We start from the raw sequence: 21,982 nt of genomic DNA on the forward strand, positions 1-21,982 counted from the left end.
CAATCTAAATGGTTTGAGGGGGTGACCTTAAATACGTCAATTAAGTAGTGCTAAAGATATTGTAAGCTACAAAATCAGACACAAAAACGTACTTTCTCCGAATAAATGTACCTTTTTTTGACAGATTTGAATTTCTGGCCCCCAAAATATAGGGAGCATTCTGGGAAATATAGTCCCTATAGTTTGGTCAGGAGAGTGGTTCAAAATTTGAACCCCTTAATGTTAATTTTACTTTTTGCATATTTTACCATACGTTGAGAACTTTTAAAGCGAATCGCAAAATTTTTGCTTGCAATTATAAATTTTTTTTTATCTTAAGTTAATTCTATACAAAATGTAATGTTTGCTTGGAATTAGCTTTGGATAAATACATTTTATAAATGGGTGCAAAAATGTTTAAATTTTCTTAAAAGTTCTTAAGATATTTTATAATACGCTAAGAGTAACATTAATATTAGGGGTTCAAATTTTAGACCGCTCTCCTGACGAAACTATAGGGACAATATTTTGAGAGCCAGAAATCCGAATCTGTCGGAAAAAGGGTATGTTTATTCAGAGAAAGTACGTTTTTGTGCCTGATTTCATAAACTGAAATATTGTTATATTCCATCAGGGGTGATTGTGAGTCTAATTCAACCTGGAAAATTTCTTGAGTAAAATCATTAAAGATGCATAATGTCTTTATAAATTTAAATCATTGATATTTTCAAAACATTGAATCTAAATATATCATATACAGCATAATTTAAATGAATAATTATGTATAAGTTTATTTTTATCTCTAATCACATTTATTATTCCACCAGAAAAAATATTTACAAATGAAAGAAGCCAGTATAAATTCTAGTTCTAATATTTTTAAATAAAATATACCAAGAATTTTTATACATAAATGTGATCAATGATTTCTTGAAACTTCTGGACCAAAGATTTCTGGAGCGCAATTAGGGAAAAATCCGGATTTCTTCTGGAGCACAATCACCTCTGTTCTATATATACTTTTACTTTATTACTCTTATCGTATTTGTGACTACATTACATTAGTCATTACTGAGATTTTTTCATTATGTGACTTAAAAACATACACTATTTTAAAAATAAAAATCATGTAATTTGAAAAGCTTTGAAGCTAATAGAAGTAGTTTTAATTTGTTCTATTTTTTAAATACAATTTCCTCTACAGCTGCATTACATATATTGGAGATCGAGAGTTTCTTAAATGCAAAAATATGTTCAGAATATGTTAAATGTACAGTTGCCGAATCAAATAAGACACAGCTAATTAAAATATATTTTATTTGTTCGTATAAAAGTGTAAAATAGGTGGAAGCAGTTAAAAAGGTATCAATAAATTAAAACAAATTAAAAACGTAACACATGTAAAAGTTTAGAGGATTATTCTGTTGCATTTGCAGTAATATTCATGTCTTCCATGAACCTCTCCAACATAATCTGTATTTTATGAGGCTGATGATCAGAAAACATATCTGGATTCACAATTATTTTGTGAAAGTTGACTCCTGTTACCCAAACTGGTTTACTCCTGAAAATAAGTGAAAATACACTTTTTTGAATAAATGTACAAAATCAGTAAAATTTGAACTGATTAAATTCATCTCATTTAACATGTGCTAAAGCAATCAAAACATCTTTAGAGTAATATGTTTACACATAAATTTGTTTTGTAGATCCAAATAAAATGTATTGTCAGAATTGTTTTAAAAATCTTTGAATATAGAGTGTTCTGTTCTTACTAATCTCAAAATAAATATTTTTTAGAAACCTTCTAAAACGAAAGTTAAAAAAAAAAGAAAAGAGTTTTGACCTTTTAGAGCTATTTAACACATTTCTTCTCTGATAATAAGGAAATGAGATTATCACTATTGATAATATACCTGAGGAATATTTTGTTTAACTCCTTATAAGAATAATTAACCATTTTATTTAGATAAACTAAAAGATTAAGTTCACTAAAAATTCTAAACCAAATTTATTATCACATTCTACTATTATCCTAGTCTTATGACATATAGCATGTGTTGTATAGTATTAAAAACCTAAGACAATACTATACTCAAGGTTTACTGGAAGGAGTTAAAATTGCTCATTCAATAAATGAAATTAATATTGAATATTTTTAATCTATACTTTAATGTATAAGATATATTTTAGCATGTTTAGTTTACCAATCATTTCAAAAGCATTTATTAGAAATGCATCTAAATATTATCCTACGTTAAATAATTTATAGAAATTTCAATTTTTTTTTTATAGAATTTTATTAAATTACATTTTTTTTCTAGTAGAAACAAGAAATTTAAATGATTCCAGACAAGCATATTTTTCATGTATTTTATCAGCAAAATTGAATGAAACAAATCCAAAGATTATAAACGTTTTATTTAATGTTATTGTGAAAAAAAAATTAATTTTCTGAATTATTCTTATTGACTTGTTTTGTCCCGTTTGATTTAGCATAAAAATATATGTCAAGTTATTGACCTACTTGACTAGACAATAATGCTGGATGTTTAAATAGGTACAAGTACAAAATGGTACTTTTTTGTATGTAAATAAAACCGTCATATATTTAAAACTTCTCATATATAATCAATAACACATGTTTACAGCAGCAGACTGCTTAATTCAAAAAAAAAAATCTTGTTACGAAATCTAATGTAGAAACCTGATAAAGCTACTTTGTACTTTAGAATTAGAAGCTAGATAGTCTCTTTATTTTTTTCTTTCCACCAAGCCCTGAGCATGTACCTAGGTTATACAAAACCCTTAACCATAAAGCCCAGGGCTTGGCCACAAGTCCAGCTCCACCCCAGCCAAGGAACGGCCCAGTCATCGGTATTTATTTTGAAATTTTGATGTGTACAAGACAATATTCGCAGAATATAAATACACTGCTGGACAATTGCTAAGGACGGATCACAAATTTGCAATGTAGCATAACATTAACCCTTTGCCAACGGCGGGCACAGCATATGTGCCGCTCAAAAAACTTGCCCTAACAACGGCGAAGGCACAGCAGTTGTGCCGGCTGTTTCCTTCCCCTCAACTTGCTTGACCACCCATTAACCTGTCATTTCATCGCACTCCTCTTTTAAAAGGCCCTTTTGTTGGGAAAGGAGCTATGAGTACATCAGAGTCTTCTTTGACTTGGCTGAAAGATATTTATGTTTATTTCTATTATTTGGCGAATTTTGAGTGCTTATAAACATTTCATTGTCTTATGAAGCTGCGCTATCTTTATGATAGCTTTGATAGCTGTGCTATCATTACTTATTTTCATTTGAGATCTATTTCATAAAATTATTTATTATTTTGTTTTATTTTCGATTCGGAATCTTTTCTTTATATTAGTATTCCCCATTTGTGTTTAGAACTTTATGAAATTTTCAATTATTTTTTAGTGAAAAAATTTTATTTTCCATATTAAATATTTTATACAAAATTTCATACAAAAATATTTAAGTTTTCAGCTAAAAATTTTTTTAAAAAAATTAAAAAGGTAAACTAATTAAATTTTTATAGTTAAAATGAGCTTCTTTTAAGATCCAAATAATTTAAAAATATAAATGTATTTAGCTTTTCATGGCAAAAAAAAAGAAGGCAGAAAAAACACACACACACACACAAATTTCTTATAGTAAACTAAATTGCGCTTTTTTTTTTATCTAAAAGGAAGAGAACTATTTTTGAAGAATTTATTATTTAAGAAAATTAAGAATGTGGCGTCCAAAACTGAATCTAACTCTCTTTTTCAGATACAGATTGTTTTTGAACTTGTTTAATAAGTAATTAGTAGAAGAATTTAAAATCCTATTATTATTATTATTATCCCTTTTTAGTATATACTGCCAGGAGGAAACTTGATTCATTTCTTTTTCTACCACTTAACCATTTTTAGGCAGAGAAATGACTCAAGAAAAAGCTATTCAAATTCATTTCAAAAAGCTATATATAAACTCAAACATAAATATGATTATGAGTTTGAACTTCAGAAAATTAAAGGAATTCCTAATAGAAAAGAGTGAAAGAACAAGTATAAGTTCTTAATGGTGTATTGAAGGGGAACAGATATAGTTATAAATAACTAAAGATCAATGAATACTTGAAATGCTTGAATTCTCTTTTTAAAAATTAACAATTCTCAAATTTTGTCAGGTATGAGGCATTTTAAAATTAGGCAGAATCCTTTGTGTTTCAAAATAAAGACGATAACGCACCAGACGATACTTTGGAGGTCTGCAAAATTGACATATGAATGGAAGGTTGAGTTCTATATAGATTTTTACTACACAAAACCACCTTTTAAATAATAATGGTTGAAAAGTGAATAAAGTTGCTGTTGTAGATAAAAAAAAAAAGCGGCTCAATAAAAAGGATTGCAGTCTAAAGATAAAATCATTCAAACTGTGCCTATTCTTGATAGTTGTCATGTGTTAGAAAGGCAGAAAAGTTATATTGTGAACATCTATAGGATTGTCTTTAATATTTGACCTTGAACAACAAGTTTACTCTCAATGAAATAATCTTCATTTCTCAAAATGCCACCCATATGATAAACTATTGAACTACATAATGCTCCCCCCCCGCTCTATTCTCTGAGAAACATGCTTTTCTTTCTAAGTTTCCACGAAACATTTCTATCCGTACCTTCACAGCTTGCCACAATGTCATTTACTTCTCACAAAATAAATTGTTTCCCTTATTTAGAAAAAAGACAGGATATCGAAACCATTTCAACCTCTCAGTGTTGACTCTTCCATAGGCAAAATAGCAATACCTGCCTCTTTGTTTATCTTCAGAAATATTGATAATATATTTCGGGGTCTGTCACTCTTACAATTTTTAACAATAGCCAATTCCCAACACCTGAGGAAAGGACCACACAATTACCAAAGTAAATGCATGTTTTGCATTCAGTATGTCAATCGAGCTTGTATGGATGTGTCTGATAGATGGCTTGAAACTTTTTATTTTTAATGTATTAGTTGTAAAAGATTTCAGATCAAAAGATACTTTCTTTTGAATTGAACTTTTCAGCTTTTAACAGAAATAAAAATAAGTAAGACTTCTGATTATATTTTAAACAAATTATCAAATCTTTGAATAAACATTATCAAATCTTAGCCATGTTATATTGGATTCAATGAAACATTTAGCATACAATACGTACCGTTATTGAAATTTTAAAGATATTAAATGATCGAGAATTTTGCTTTGAATTTCTTTTATTTTTTAAATTTATTTTATTATTTTTTAATGTGACATAAAATTTTTAGACAAATAGGCGTGAATTTTTGTTACGAAAAATGACAAGTTCATTTTCTATTAGAAAAATAATCGAGACAAAATTGATTAGAATTGTATACACAGAAACTGTCATATGCACGTAATCTCATAAGTATTAGCTACCAGTATTTTTTTTTGAAAAAGGGAAAAAACTGAATATTTTAATAATTTAGAACAAGAATGAAAAATAATGAAGTTATATGAATAAATGTTAAGTTCTGCATACGAAATATTATTGCAGAAACATACTGTTTATTAAAAGGGCTTAAATAATTCGAATTAAACTTATTCAATTTTCTCCAAGAAACAATACTTTAAAATTAATTATATGAAACAAAAATAATAATTAATTAAGTACAATTTTTTATCTCTTATGATATTTGTTTTCAATTTTATAAGAGTGTACTTTATGCGATCGTAAAGGACATAAACAAGTAAAATAGTTAAACAAAATTTGAATAAAAAAAAATTGCATTTGGTATCACTTTTTAAACCGATAAATGAAATAAACTTTCAAAATATATAAAAAAAAATTGACGTTAACTGTTTTATTCACATCTCATTTTAAACAGTTTTGAAAACTTCTTTTTTTTTAACAATATCTAATAGGATAAATTTGTTTATAACTTTAAGACAAGAATAAAACCTCAAACAAGGCTCTATTTATCAAAGTATTGTTTTTTTTTTGTAGCGGTCTATTTAAAATTCTTCAAGAATCAAAAACTTCAAAATACGCGTTTTAAAAAAATAAAAAGTTTGAATAATTTGTATAACGTTTGCTTCTTTTTTAGCGAAATTGTTAATATACTTAGAAAAAAAATAGCTATAAATGTTTCTTTTGTAGAAGTTTATTTATAATCATTCAAGAATCAAGATCACTAATAAACACCCTGTTTTTAAATAATAAAAATTTTGAATAATTTATAAAAAAAATTTGCTTGTTTTTTCGAGAAATTGTTAATATATTTAAAAAAAAACTTTTAAAAAATTATGTTAAATTATGTCTGCATTAGAAAAAGATGTAAGCCAAAATATGTATAACTATGCCAAAAATAACTACTGGTCTGCAACCCTGCTTCTTCTCCCTTTAGGAAGCGTGAGGTACAAATTGCAACAAAATATTTCCTATTCATAACCAGTTAAAGTAGTTACCTCCCACTGACTAAGTGGGGGGATGAATTTCGGTAAGAAAGCGCCGTAGTAAGAGGAGAATTTTTTCATCTTTGTTGCCGTAGCCAAAAGGTTAAGCGAGACATGAGGCCCAGTAGGATAAAATATAGTTGCCACATTGTTTAGACGTTAGAATAAAGAATATTCGTTGTTCTGGAAAGTACAAAAGCCATGAAACACCTGAAAGAAAAAAAAAATTAATTTGATTCTGCGTACGAAAAAATGGAACAATGCATCTAAATGTCAGCAGGCAACTTGAAGAAAGGTGTCAGTACGGGATATGTCCACCGTGGAGTGTGATGCAACATTTTACACGTCGTATCATACTTTGCACAACATTATCCAGCAGCTGCTGAGGCAATTTATCCCATTCCTCTATCAGTGCACGGATGAGGGTATTCTTGTTTGCCGGAGGATAGTTTCGACCAGCAAGTTGCCTCCCCAAAGCATCCCAAACATTTTCAATGGGGTTTAGATCTGGAGAACGTGATGGTCATACGAGGCGTTGAATACCCTCGCTGTCTAGACAATCCTGAACAGCGAGTGTTCGATGACATGTTTCGTTGTCGCCCATAAAAACAAATTTATCACCGACAGCACCACGGAAAAGACGAATATGAGGATGTAGAACTTCATCAATGTATCGTTGTCCCGTCATAGTCCCATTCGCAACCACATGCAGGAGCGTGCGGCCATTGATCATGATGTGGGCCCACACCATGACAATGCATGTCGGATATCGGTCCCTTTCCTGGATATTTTCTGGACGATAACCAGTGCCACTCTCGAGCCAGATCAGTTGGCGTCTACAATCCGATGACTGAACCTACTCTCATCTGAGAATAGTACGCATGCCCAGTCCTGTTCAGTTCAATTGTGATGCTCACGACACCATTGCAAACGGGCCGTACGGGGCTGTCTGGTCAATGGGACACACACAACAGGTCTGCGGGCGTATAGTCCTCCTCCCCTCAAACGTCTGGCAACAGTTTTTCGGGAAATCTGCTTTCCTGTGGCAGCAAGAAACTGATTTGTCACCTGCTGAGCTGTGGTGCGCCTGTTCCTTTTTGCCGATAGGACGATGTATCTGTCTTCTGCAGGCGTCGTACTTCTAACACGACCTCCCCCGTGCAGCCTACTACACATTCCAGTAGTTTTAAATGATTTCCACAGTCGTGAAACAACGCTTTGAGCGATGTCGAACTCTCTGGCAACATCTGTTATTTTTCACCTTTCTTCGATCTTTCCAATAATTCGGTCACGCTTAAAATCATCTTAGTGATACCGGAAAGACATGCCGAAAATTTTAAGTTTGTCAACTAAATCTTTCCTGTAAAACTTTGACTTGAAACAACAACTCTCCACACGCGTCAAAACCTTTAAAGCTCTTATCAGCGCTATCACGTGATGAACAGGCGTGGAAAAAATATTTGCATACGCATACCTCTTCTTACTATATCCCGCACTAATTCTAATTTTCCGCATTTTGCTTCCTTTCATTTTGAAGTTGCTATGGATGATAGTGTTATTCGTCCTTAGCAATTGTCCAGCAGTGTAGTTACAGCGTATAAATATAGTGATATAGAATTTGTTAAATAATAATTTCATTGAGACTATGCTAGGTTATATAATAAACACATCAGAGGAAGAAAATAACATAATGATGTGCTAGATAGTCTCTATGCTGAAGCAGAGCACTTTTGATGTGTGTGCAGTACTAGAAATGAGATGGATTGATAGGAAAGATTAAATGATTTTCTACAGCTGCAATGCCAAAAAATATATTGAAGGTACAGGTTTTTCGTAAGTAAATGTTAAAAATATCATATAATGGATTTCAGGATATAACAAGACTTCACAAAAGAATTAAAGGAAAATTTTCAACAGTAATAATTTATCTTCCCATACTCCCACAAAAAGAAACATCCAGTGATGCAACAAACAACAATGAAGGCAGGCCCACTAACTTCACAGTAGCACTTAGCAAGATTGTTGGAAGTACCAAAATTAGTTTCAAAGAACTTTGAAGGCACCAAGTGGTCTCTGCTCAAAGCAAATAGATCATGTCTTGATTAATGCCAGACCACATTGATGTTGGGACATGCAGAGGTGCAAATATCAATTCAGATAGTTCTTTATTTATAGCATAACATATGGATGCAAGAAACTGAAGATCAATCAATGAGAAAAGAATATCATCATCTTACAGCCTCATTTTAGGGCTCTATCTTTTGATTGTTAGATTCTAGTCAGAGGACATTGACAGCACCTGAACTGCTGGTACCTCTTCTCTCCAAACTTCCACACTACAACCAGCAAGAGGTCTTTAAGCCAGGAAAGATTTAACATGCATCTTGTTTTATCGTTCATCAGGGTTGAACACAATACTCCCATCTCTCTAAACAGTGTTGGGAGACACGTTTTACCTAAAATCCACTATAGTGCTGAAGAATCTTCTTCTTTCAAATCCCCATTTCTAGCCTAGCTAGACAAGGTCCATGAGTTTGTTCACCTTCAAAAAGTTCATGGTGGGGTAATGGGAGCCTGCAGACTTTGGCTGGGCATATTGGAGTGGCCTTTAAGCCTTGGGTGGCCCTACCAGGAGTAAAGCTCCCGACATACTTCCCCCACTCTGCCCAGGGTCACTCTCTCGCCACGTTGAGGCAGCCTGATCAGACTTTGAGGGAGCAGTGCTGAAGAATGAATATACTGACTGTGTCGAAAAATTACTGGACATAAATTCGAGGAAGCATTTGCCATACTGCATTGTTGGCCACACTGAGTCAAGTGAGACTGGTTTGATAAAAAAAAAAAATGTGCCAAACTTACTAGCTGTTAGTAATTCTGAAGAATATACAGGAGCCAGGAAAGAAGATAAGAGACTCCACAAGAGAAAGAATTTCTGCAGAAGAAAATCTTAAAATTAAATCATAAATGATCAGAAATCAAACTTCTTTACATTATCATAGGACAAACTAATTTCACCTCTTGAGAGAAATGATATTGAACCAACAATCAATAAGCTCAAAAATAATATCGTCATCTGGTCATTATCTCACTTTTGCAGAGTTTTTAAAACTTAAAACTGAAGGTTTTCATTTTTACAAGCACTTGCACAAAATATATTAGCAATTTGGAGTTCTGAAAAAACTGCCATCAGAATGGAATATTGACATTTTATGCTCCATCCATAAAAAGGGAAGTTCAATGATTTTCTGTGATTATAGAGGTATTAGCCTTTTATGCACCTACAATAAAATCTTCTCCAATATTCCTTATAACGGACTCGGACCCTTTATGAATTTGAAATTGGTAGCTATCAATGTTGGTTTAGAGCCAAAAAATCCACTCTTGACAAAATCTTCTATGTCAGATTCTTGAAAAATCAATTGAGTTTGGTATTGAGACTGAACACTAGTTTATTGAATATACACTAGCATTTGATAGTGCAATTCAGATTTACCTAATGAATTAATTTGAAATTCCAGGCAAATTAATTAGACTTATGATGTGCACAATAAGCAGCACCACCTGTAAAATAAATTCACAGGTGTCATCTATCAGTGGCTTAGATATTAATAACAATATTGTGCTATAAAAGGCTATTCAAGATTCAAATTCACATGAATTCAGCTCTTGGCTTATGTTGATGATATTGTTGCTAGGAGTGTAAAAGTCCTGAGAAAAGTGTTCTCCTCTTTAGATTTGGCTGCTGAATGATACCAAAACCAAATATACAGAATACATGGTGATATGCTTAATCATATGAATATTGACATCATGAGCTTAAAATTGTACTTAGTTTTAATTGCCTTTGATCAACACAAAAAACGACATTACTTCTAAAATGCACAAATTGTATCATCATTGGCCAACTAAACATTTTCGGATATTGCTTTTTTCCAGAAAAAACGAAGTTTTTTATCTATAAAACTCGCATTTGGCCAGTCCTAATACATGGTTCAAAAACTTGTTCCTAATCAAAATTAGACAACACAAAATAGCAGTTTTTTAAAGAAAACTTCTAAGAAGCATTCTTGGTAGTGTGAAAGAAAACGGTGCAAGGCAAAGGTCTTTAAAAAAAGAAAAAGAATAGAATTCTAATAGAGTTCAATATTGTCAAGGGTTTTAAATTTAAAAGAATTAACTGGGCTACTCATGGATGAAAATGATCCAGTTAAGAAAATTTTGGTGTCTAAACACTTCACTAGCAAAAAAAAAAAGGAAGGCCAAAAATATGTGATGGCTCCATTCATTCTGCGGAACCTGATGTTAGAGTGAGCAGGATAAAAGAGAGTTCAGGTTAAGAAACAGGTTGTGAATATAACGATGAAAAGAAAAACTTACCAGTTGTTTTTTTCAAAGTAAAGTATTCGACCAGGTGCAAATAAATGGGATTTACAATAAATAACATCAAGGCTGGAATCCTGAAAAAAAATATTTTTATGAACATCAAAGGGTTGTAATCATTCAAGTATAGAGATATGCTATAATTTTTTTAAAAAATTTTCTGAACAGTATCCTAGAGAAACTTAACTAGAAACGTTTACTTTTCGAATATCATATCAAGAGTTTAAACCAAATCACGTTATTTAATTTAAAATTCAACACACAGAGACCACGACCAAGAAAATCACTGGATTATAAAATCAGCAAATTTAAAAATCAATTCTGCAAAAAGCATATGTAAAAAGCATCATTTAATAAAATCATTGTCATTTTGTAAAATCAAATTTTTGCTTGGCATATGTTTTAAAAATGGAAGAATGTGCTTTTTCTTTTCTGAATAATTAGAATTTTTCTTTTTTCATTTTTTGTAGCATATAAATAACAGATTTCATTCTGTCTCCTATAAGCAAAAAGAACAAAGTCACATATGTGAAACTTATAACTTCTAATTTTATTAATATAATACATGAATAATTCCAGTTTGTGTTTAATTAAAATTTCAAACATAAATTCAGTGAAAATAAAATATAAATGTAGTAAACAATTTGACTTATTCATTTATTACAAACATGATTTTAATAAATTTTGGGCACAGCATTGTAACAATTAGTTATCTTTAATACTTAACTAAATGGTTTTAACCATTTTAAATCGTTAGTATTTCAAAAATAAAAATTGACTCTCATATTCAAATATTAATTTAAAACTTCATAAAAATAGTAGCTATGGCAACAATTATATCAATATCAAGTATTTTCAAAAAGTAAAACTATTATTGTATCCTGAGCTTCATTACAGTACAAATGCATAGTTACAACCTACAATAGTAGGGTTAGACTTAAAAAAAGAAATAAATTAAAATTTGCAGAATTCCATTGATCTACTCACTTGGTCTATGCCTTCCTCATTTACAAAATGTAGGTTATCATGAACTTCTCGAACAGATGTCTTAGGTTTGCTACTGAAATATTTTGCAACATGATACCAACAAGCTGCCATCAGCAGTCTATACTGTAAATAAAATATGATACATATTATAGATACATTTTATTATATTAGCTTTATTTAAATAAACACAGTTTCAGTTTTGTTATAATCAATATCGGTTCTTCACACAACATATTAAAAATATATATATATTTACAATATCTTTGACTAAATTACTACTTTCTTAAAAATCTTTAAGACCACTACGTTTAAAAAGTAAATAATTAATGCTGATATGAATTTTCAATAATAATTTTTTTTTGTACTAATACTAAAATTTGGCTGATTGTCTTTGAATTCTATCCCTGGATATAACGTTAAAAAAAAATGCAGATTTTCTCTTTTATGAACATTATTTTTCAAACCGAATTAAGTACTAATTCAGGAATGTTAATGATCATAATAATAAATAATTATATAATAATAAGGCAGATTATAATATAAGCAGAGATAGACTAAGTATCAGAAAATAATACAGAATATTTTCTAATTAAAGTATACTTAATCATTCTACACAATGATGCGACATATTACTTTTAGCCAAAACACTTCTAAACATAGAAATAAATTTTTTTTAAACTCAGCTGAAAGGATATTAACCACACTGATGTGACTGACTTTCTCGATTAATAATACGATAAAACGTTTCTTTATAAGAAATGAATTCAAAGTACTTATTAATATAAGTTTTAACAGTCTTGAGAAGGCATAAACCTAAATACACCACACCCAAATAGTGGAGCTTCTTAAATGTTTCGTTTTCAATATAAATGTGTCTTACTTCTTATATATAGGCAAAATCTGTAAAAACGAAAGTTCTGTGGTCAGTCACTAAACAGTACCATGGGTTCAGGGACCCGGAGAAAATTTCGTTCCCCTTCAGTTTTTAGTCTAAATTGTGGAAGTGGCCGAACAAATGCGATCCCCTTTGCAGAGGATTAAAATTGAGATGGCATGTCTTTGGATAATCCTAAAGGATGTTTCCCAAACCATAGCCAATAACTCCTTTGCGAAGTAAATAAAGTACCTACCCAAATCTTAATTTTTCTTTACTTCAGAAACTGGGAATGAGGTTAAGCCGGTTCTGTAATGAAAGGAGCTGTCAAGTAACAAACACACTCCAGATCTGATGTTCGCTTAGATTTTGAATTGAGACAAATATTTACATTTTGGATAAAAGCTTCATAACAGCTAAACTTTGTTATGTCACAAAATTAAAGGATCATTTTTTGTCTATTGCACCAATCTATATCATCAGATGGTAAAGAAAAATCATAAACAGAAGTACTGCTTAGATTTTTTCTAAAAATAATTACCTTTGGAACTTTACATTCTTTCAGAGATTCAATTATTTCTTTCCTGAGCTTCCTTCCTGCCTCACCACATAACCGGGGCGACATATCATCTCCCACAACAACAGTGAAAATAAAATCTAAGCTATCTTCTAATCCAGAGAATGATATTGTGCCCATAGGTCCATAAATATAGCACTGCAGATTTGGGTATTTAGGCTTCAATAGGAATCCCAACACAGCCGCTGTGCTACCACCCAAACTATGTCCAGTTACGACAAGTGTGTAGGAAGGATTTTCATTGATAGTTACAACAAGAACGTTTGTGTCATCAATTTTCTTTTGTATGTACACTGCACTTCGTAGAGCACCTCGATGGCATTTTACGAAAGGTCTATCTTCAGATGGCAGGCACAGAGGTTCTGCGTCTATGTCGGTGATTATGTCAGAAAAGGACCCTGTACCACGAATTGCAATGATAATGGATTTTTTCTGGTGATCTAAAGCAACGTAGAAGGCTGGTTCATAGATGTTATTTTCAAAGGAGGCATACACAATGTCAGAGTCAGAAAACTTGGTTATTTTTTGCACTGCAGCAAAGTTGCAATAACAACAGCTGTCTATTTTGCTGGAATCATTTTCACAACACCTGGAATGTGAAAAATTATTCATTTTCAAAAAGATTTATAAAAAATAATCAGTCTAAAAATACAATTTTATGAGTTTAATTTATTACATTTCCTCAATTTATGTTGCTATAAATAATACTGTGAGCTCTTTTTTATTAAGTTTTTAAAGAAGTTAACGACTTTTGAAAATAAATCATATTATTCAGAATCTTCTGACAAACATTGTCATTAAGAATAAAATTAAGTTTAAAACATGCGCTTTTCTAGATTCTGAAAGCTGTTTCTTAATCATAGTAAACAGTAAGTAAAGAAGATAGTTCATTTTCATATAAGTCCCTGAACACATTTTAAACTCAGCAATGAAAATAAAAGATGTGCAATGTTTTTTAGCTGACTTGCTGTAAAATCTATTCTAAAGTTATCCCCAGGAAAAGCCTATCTTGCTGGAAAAGTTGCCATTAAAATGGCAAATGTAAAATATGTATTTAAGCTGCATCCTTTTGTTCTTGAAGAATATCAAAAATTTATAAGGAAATAGTTTACAATTAGCAAAATTTAGAAGGTAATTAGAATGTAGGTAATAAGAACTAAAACATTTGAGTATAAAAGCCCTTTTCCACCTTCCTTATAGTGAAATCTACTTAAGAAATGCTGTAGTTTTTAAACTGCACCATCCACGAACAAATAATATGCAGATAAAGATAAATGCAGATTAATAAGAATGATACATTCCTATTAATCGATTTTTTTTCTAAATATGTGCAAAAGTGGCTTGTCTACTTTTTTTTTAAAGTCTAAATTTTGTACATTAAAAAAAAAATTTTTCTTATGGATCACAGTACTTAATTTTTTTTCAGACTATAAAGGAAAACAGAAAAGTCTCACATACAGAGATTTAATTCTTATACAAGGCAGCTCCAATTCTCTGTACTTGGCAATCTTCAAATCGCTTTGACAGTTCTTTTAACAATGCTCTACAATTTGAGTTACCCTTTCTTGCACATTGGCTACTACTGTGTTTTAGTACAGCTTTGTATAAATGGTGTACTAATTTAGAGTGAAGTTCAGAAAGTATGCAACTTATACATTCTGTGAAACCTTTAATATATTACGATTAAGTTTTTGTTTATACACATTATGATTTGCTATAAAGGAATTTCAATGCTATTTAGAAATTAAATTTGAAACAAAGGGTTCATAGAATCGCCACACATACACAATTACAAATTTAAATGTTTGGTGACAAGTTTAAAGTCTACCATAAACTTCTAAAATGCATAATAGCCAGAGAAAAATGAAAAATAAGCATACCTAGCTGATCTTTTTTGATCAAATGCAACTCTCTTATCAGTTAATTAAGAGGTGTAATTAAAACCAAACTATAGGTCTAAATTGTTATTGAACCTGTGTTAATTAAAAATAATGCAAATTTTTTTTATACGAACCGTTCGTTTCTGCCCAAATTATATTTCAGTTTATGTCAGCTCTTTCGGGAAAAGAGGTTTCATTCAGAAATTTGTAAATGCGTACATTTCAGCATTCATGCTCATGACTGCTCACTCATGTTGTAAATTTCAGTTCTTCGTTATCAATGTGAAAAATAAATTCAGGGTGATTACAACAAGGAAACATTTAAAAAGTAATGAATGGATGAAGAAACAAACTGATTTTACTAATTTTTATCTTCCTATGTATATTTGTAAATGAAAGGAAATCTATCCAGAAGTCAAAATTGACCAACTAAAAGTTAAAGGAAATTAAAACCTTTAAAATTTCCTCTAGCATCATGAAACATTTACAATTTTAAAAATTGGTCTGGTGATAATGCATGATTTGATTAAACAACAGAATTGTATTTTATATGCATAAATATTCTGATGAGTAGATGTCATAAAATGAGTAAATATCCACAATAAGTTTATATCTGTAAATTAAATAGGGCTGGTTAAAAGCATATTTAGAATTTTCCTTCCCAGTTTCTACTCATTCAAAGTTGAGTTTGGTTGGGTAGAAAGAAATTCTTGAATAAAACATATTTTAATAAAAAAAAAACTAAATTCTGACATTAGGAATTAAAAATAAAAACAATACTATTATAATTATATATTTACTTTGTAGGTGATGCAAGTTTAAGAATATTCCATGGTCGAAAAGTATCAAAAAATGCAAGCCAGCCATAAGTGCTTTTTGCAATCCTTAAATAGTAGAGAGCATTTTCTGGTGTCATCCATTCTGGAGTTGATTTCGAACCTGGTGAAATTAATTACAAATCAATATTTATTTTATAGAATATGGACTCTGTGAAATTATTGTCACAGATTCCATATAATTTATGTTTACTTAGACCAGTGATTCTCAACCACTGTGTTGCAGCACTTTTGTGTGCGCTAAATTCTTAAAGTGCACTGCCAAATTTTAGAAATAATATAGTAAAAATTATAATGCCTTTTTTTTATTATAAGTTTAAATTAAAGAAAAGTATATATACATATACATAATATTATACATATATATTTACTTTCTATAATTTTTTCAAGCTTTAACAGCATGAACATCTTTGTTGGTGACAATTTTAATGTATTAAAATAAGTAGAAAATTTAATGACTATTAAAATTATTAATTAAGAAAAGAAAGCCGGCTAAATATTAACTCATAAAAATAAATAAAAGTTAAACAATTAAAACAACTTATGCATTTTATAGTTATAAAAACAAATTCAAAATTATTATCATAAACTATTTTACACAGTGTATTATACGTAAGCAAACAACTTATAAACTTATTTTGTTCTTTGTGTACCATCAAGTTCCAAAATCGCTAAATGTGTGTCGGGGCAAAAAAAGGTTGAGAAGACCATTAAGAGGCGGCTATACTGACGGAGAAACAGCTCGTTGCAAATTCTGTTTTACTTACATTAGTAGTTTAATGTATAGAAAAAAGTGAGTTTCTGGTAAATCATGAAGTTTCAAATTCTAAAAAAGATTTTTCAAAAAATGAAAATGCAAACAAATTATGGCAGTGTCTTGTAATAGGGAAAGAAGGGTGCCATGCCATAATTTGTTTGCATTTTGATCTTTTGAAAAACTTTGTTTTATTAGCAACTGAAATTTCATGGTTTATTCTTAATTTAACTGAACTCACTTTTTTCTCTACTTTAAATGACTAATGTAGATTCCATAGAATTACTTTATTGGAATCCACATTACACAGAACTTGCCATGAACTGTTTTTCCCTCTGTGTAGTGTCCTCTTAATGTGGTATAAGGTATATAAAAAATATTCGGAATTTAAGGCAAGATGTTGCAAGTTGTTTTTCTAAAAAATAATAAAGCCAAAAAATGTATTAGTTATTTATAAATTATTATCTTTACTCAGCTATTAAAACTTTCTGGATTTTTTAATTCAAGAGTTTCTTGGGAGAAAAAGAAGAAATAAAGTCCATTAAAACATTTAAAAATTAGCAGTGCATGACTGAATGATGCAAAACAAATTTATCATATCTTTGTTTAAAGAGAAACAATTAATTAACATTACCCAGTAAAAATAAACTAACTAATAAGTTTACTAAGTTAATGGCAAAAAAAACTTACTTAACCAAGTATCTGATTTTACTGAGTGTTGCATGTTGGGTAAATGCAGCCTCCTTTCTAAAGCATGCTTCTGACTTAAAGTAATGATACCAGCTAAAATATCAGTAGGAACAAGATCAATACCCTGAAAGGCAAAAAAAAAATTTAAACTTTAAACTAGAAAAGTTTATATATTAATTAACTAGTAAAGTATACTAATAAAAATGCATACTTTCATTTTACACTTGATTAGCACAAGTTAAAGTGAATTTATTATTTTTTGATACATGATTGTAAAAATGATTAAATTTTTTTTTGGCTTAGTTTCATAATTTAAATAGCAAAAGCAAAGTAATCCCACAACTGCTTGAATGGGCCAGAGGGGCCATGGTGTTAAGTGATAGTGATTAACGACAATGTGTTCAGCATTGTACACAGGTTGCTCTTACTTCCCAGACAAGCTGGTTCCCATCGATCTGAAGCTGGGTGGGCTTCAAGCCACCACTGAGGATTGAGCCTCAGTCCTTTGATATGACAGTCCAATACCTTAACCGTTGAATCATAGCAACTCAATTTAAACAGCATTTTTTTTTTTAAAATTAAAGATAGGTTTTTCTTTAGCTAGTAGATTATCAGGTTTTGTGGTTCTGGTCTTCTAATGGTTTATATCATACCCTCTTAAAATTAATATAGAAAAGTAATTTGGCTAGTAAATACATATTTTTTGTAAAGATTTATTTTATCCAAGACTGAAATAAAGTCATTTGTACATGTTAAGATGCTTGAATTTTGATAGCGAGCAAACTCAATTTTTTCTTCTTCAAATGAATGATATAATTACCAAAACAGGCATTTTATGTAAGTATTTTAAAATGACAAAAGTAATAAAAGAAAGAATTCACACAGGAAACATATTTATCTAAGCAATGGGTGAAATGATATAAAAATTATTTATAATTGTTGCAAAATTTAATTGGTTTTCAAATACTACATGTTTGCTTTTCTGTCAAAACTTTTTTATTGTTAAAAATTTTTTAAAAAAAAAACTGTTTAACACAATTAAATAAAAAAATAATGTAATAATTTGGCACATTGGAAATTTGTTAAATGACAACAGTAGCAGATATAATTCTCGTTACAGCAAGCTTCTTGTTATAAGTAAATATATATTTAATAAATAATCCCAAGAAACTGAATCAGTAAGATATTACTTGATTAAAAAACTTCTTTCTCTTCCAAAATATACAGATTGAAAATAACAGTTTCAAACACTAAAAAATATGTGCCCATTTCCAAGTTTTGCTGGACATGAATAAGAAGAAAAAGTGATTTGAAATATAAACATAAAGTTGCCAAGGAAAAATAGAAAATAAAGGTGGGAAACAACACAAGAAAAACCTCAGTAGTCAAGAGAGAATAAAAATAAAGATGGTAAAACTGAACAAGAATAACTACCATTGTTTGACTACTGAGGTTTCTCTAGTTCTGTTTCTCACCTTTATTTTACATTTTTTGTTAGAAACTAACTTTACATTTTATATTTCAAATCACTTTTGTTTCTTCTCATTCAACTGTCAGGCAAGTTTTGAAAATGGACACCTAATTTAGATCCCGTGAAACTTGTCATTATTACCAATTGGTATATTTTTCAAGCGAATTTTTTTTTTTTTTTAAAATTCAGTAGCATATATTTAATGATAAGATTTTATTTAATGTTGGTAAAAAGACTAAATATAATATAAATATTTATCTATTTCTTTTCTTTTTGTGTATTTTTATGAAACTTGGTACTTTACGAAGGGCAGAAATGTCTATTACAGAAGTGCTTTAAAAAAAAAAAAAAACGCATTTCTAAATCGTAACAAGATGTAAATAGAAATGAGGTGCGATACCTTTTGACATCATTGATATCAAGAAAAGTTGATTTCAATAACAAGTTATAAAAAAGGAAAATAAGATATGTGGATATGATATATATGTAGTCAAACAAAAGTGTATTCTTTAGAAGTGTGTGACAGGATTTCTAAAAATTGAAGAAAAATTTTATTTTGAAGGAATAGCTTAGTTGGTTGTCACTTAAAATTTTTTTTTATATAAAAATAAGGGATTAAAAATATAAAAAGGAAATTATGTTTGTTTTGTGCAAAGAAATAATATAATAAAATTTTTTAAAAGGAATAATAAATTAGTAATAATAAGAAATAATAATATACATAATAAGAAAATAATAAAATTATAAGAAATAATAAATTTCCTTACTGATTTTTTCTAAAGAAAAGAAATCAATAAGAAAAAAACTAAGGGATTAAAAATGTAAAATGGAAATTTTGCTTATGTGCAAAGAAATAATATAATAATAAATTTCATAAGAAATAAGAAATTAGAAATAATAATATATAATAAAATTATAAGAAATAATAAATTAGTAATAATAAGAAATAATAATATATAATAAAATTATAAGAAATAATAAATTTCCTTATTGATCTTTTCTAAAGAAAAGAAATCAATAAGAAAAAAATAAGGATTAAAAATGTAAAAAGGAAATTTTGTTTGTTTTTCAGCATTTAGAAAATGAATAAATAAAAATTTTTTCTATTCAAAACGTTTTCATATAACCATTAAAACAGAAAACTATTTCCTTCAAAGAAAAAATTTTAACAGAAAAAGGCAATAAATTTATAACTCATACAAAACATGCAACTTTCATAACTTTAATATTAATATTTTGACAAAGACTCTGAAATTAGTCACAATAGAGGACTTCTCGTAATATGCCAGACTCATTATTTTGAGCTTTTACAGTATTTATACATAGCTAGCTATAATCGGAAGCATAAGAAAAATTGCTTAATTTTGTCATTACTGCTTCAACAGACTTTTGAATATTTTTTTAGATTTTCCTTTATTTACATTTAATTCATACAAATTAAAGATAAGAAAGAAAAAAAAATTTGCATAACAGCTATGAAATTGTCGATTTCTTTTACAGTTGCTAAAAATAAATTTATATATAAATATAATTATCACCACATAAATTTAATAAACTATTGCTTTTTTTTAAAAATAAATTTATATTATGAAATATATACTCCTTAAAAATGGTTAGTATCAGGTTCAAACCAATTAAGTGTAGTTACAAATCCTTATTTTAAATACTTTCTAAACTTGTTGACTACTCTGACTTAATATTTTTTGTCTAGAATCTAGCAAAGAATAAAATACCATAAATTTTTAGAATAAAATACCATAATTAGAAAAAATTGCTATTTATAATAACTGATCATTAAGAAAATGAAGAAAAATCTGCTATAAAAGCTACAAACCTTTAAGAAAGAAGCTAAGAAGGAGGAGATTTCAACATAAATGAAATCACTTCGATTACCAATATCTGCACAACAGCAAAAAAGTTTTAACCTAAAAAATTTAAAATTGAGTATTAAAAATGAAAATTAATATATAGATATATATATATATCAGGACAAAAAGCTAAAAATTAAGACAAGTCAGAATAAAATATTTTTATCGGGACTACTATATGAGGAACTAATTTAATTTTAAAACATATATAAGTTTGTGAATGAAGAATTCAATTTAGTTTACGTTTAAATTTAGGAGTGGAAAAAAAACCTCCAAAACCACCTTTCTGCAACACTGTGACAATATAGCATTCAACTGCTTGAAAAGTAAAGCATTTAAATTTGATTATTATACATCATATAAATTATAGATATTGAATTAAATATTACATAATGATTTTTATGGATATTAAATTATAAAATGTAAATAATTTAACTATTATAGTACTTATCCATTTAAATAAAAAAAATAAAACCAAAAACAAGCAAAACGAAATTTTAAATTACTATTTATATTTAAAATTAACATTAAAATTTTAAAACAACCATTTTGATTTATTATTTTGAACTTCTTATTTTAAAATTTGTTTAAATCAATTTTATACTTTAATTGGAGTACTAATCCAACTGTCAATAATTAGCAATAAATGCAATTTGATTACTTAATACAATGTTACACAAGATTGATAATACATTAGTCTCTCTCAAGTGCTTAAGTTATATCAGAGCAGCTTTCCACTTATAATCAAGGGATCTATTTAAAAAAAAAAAAAAATTATGGAATGTAAATAACCCTTACCGGAACTTCCAGATAGATTTAGCTTTCTTAAAAAAATTGAGTGAATTAGAGTTTTGCTCTTTATTCCAATATTTTGAAGAGCCAAGTGAATCATAACCAACTATTATACCCATAGTTAACATTAAAATATAAATCCAAGCAGCAACAGTAGTTACCTATAATATAAAACAAACAAAATCTAACATAAGGTAAAATTCAAAATAATTATATACAAATTGTTATTTAATTTCATAATAAACAAAAAATATTTTTGTGGAAATAGTATAAAAAGTAATTAACTGAAAACTGGAATTAAATACTTAAATATAATAATAAATAATTGTGAAGATTTAAACCAAATAGCAATATCTTTTTAAAACGAGAATTTTCTCCTTGTAATCACAGTTTGAAACAAAATAATTAATTGTTTCAAAATTTTAT

The 21,982-nt window shown here is 28.9% G+C and overlaps 1 protein-coding gene across 5 annotated transcripts in view; it reads right to left on the reverse strand.

Annotated features, from left to right (window-relative positions):
• Nucleotides 1-1,279: 1,279 nt before the first annotated feature.
• The window catches only part of LOC107436671 (diacylglycerol lipase-beta), a 38,947-nt gene continuing 18,244 nt past the window's right edge, over nt 1,280-21,982 (reverse strand). For all 5 annotated transcript variants that reach the window (XM_016048482.3, XM_016048467.4, XM_016048457.4 and 2 more), the window contains exons 6-13: nt 21,563-21,717; nt 20,731-20,821; nt 17,426-17,549; nt 15,946-16,084; nt 13,230-13,854; nt 11,815-11,937; nt 10,825-10,904; nt 1,280-1,543 (exon numbers count right to left, since the gene is read on the reverse strand). In XM_016048482.3, coding sequence (XP_015903968.1) covers nt 1,396-1,543; nt 10,825-10,904; nt 11,815-11,937; nt 13,230-13,854; nt 15,946-16,084; nt 17,426-17,549; nt 20,731-20,821; nt 21,563-21,717 — 1,485 coding nt within the window. In that variant the 3' untranslated portion in view covers nt 1,280-1,395. The remainder of the gene's footprint in view (nt 1,544-10,824; nt 10,905-11,814; nt 11,938-13,229; nt 13,855-15,945; nt 16,085-17,425; nt 17,550-20,730; nt 20,822-21,562; nt 21,718-21,982) is intronic.

Source organism: Parasteatoda tepidariorum, chromosome 7 (assembly GCF_043381705.1).
Source record: "Parasteatoda tepidariorum isolate YZ-2023 chromosome 7, CAS_Ptep_4.0, whole genome shotgun sequence".
NCBI lineage: Eukaryota > Metazoa > Arthropoda > Arachnida > Araneae > Theridiidae > Parasteatoda > Parasteatoda tepidariorum.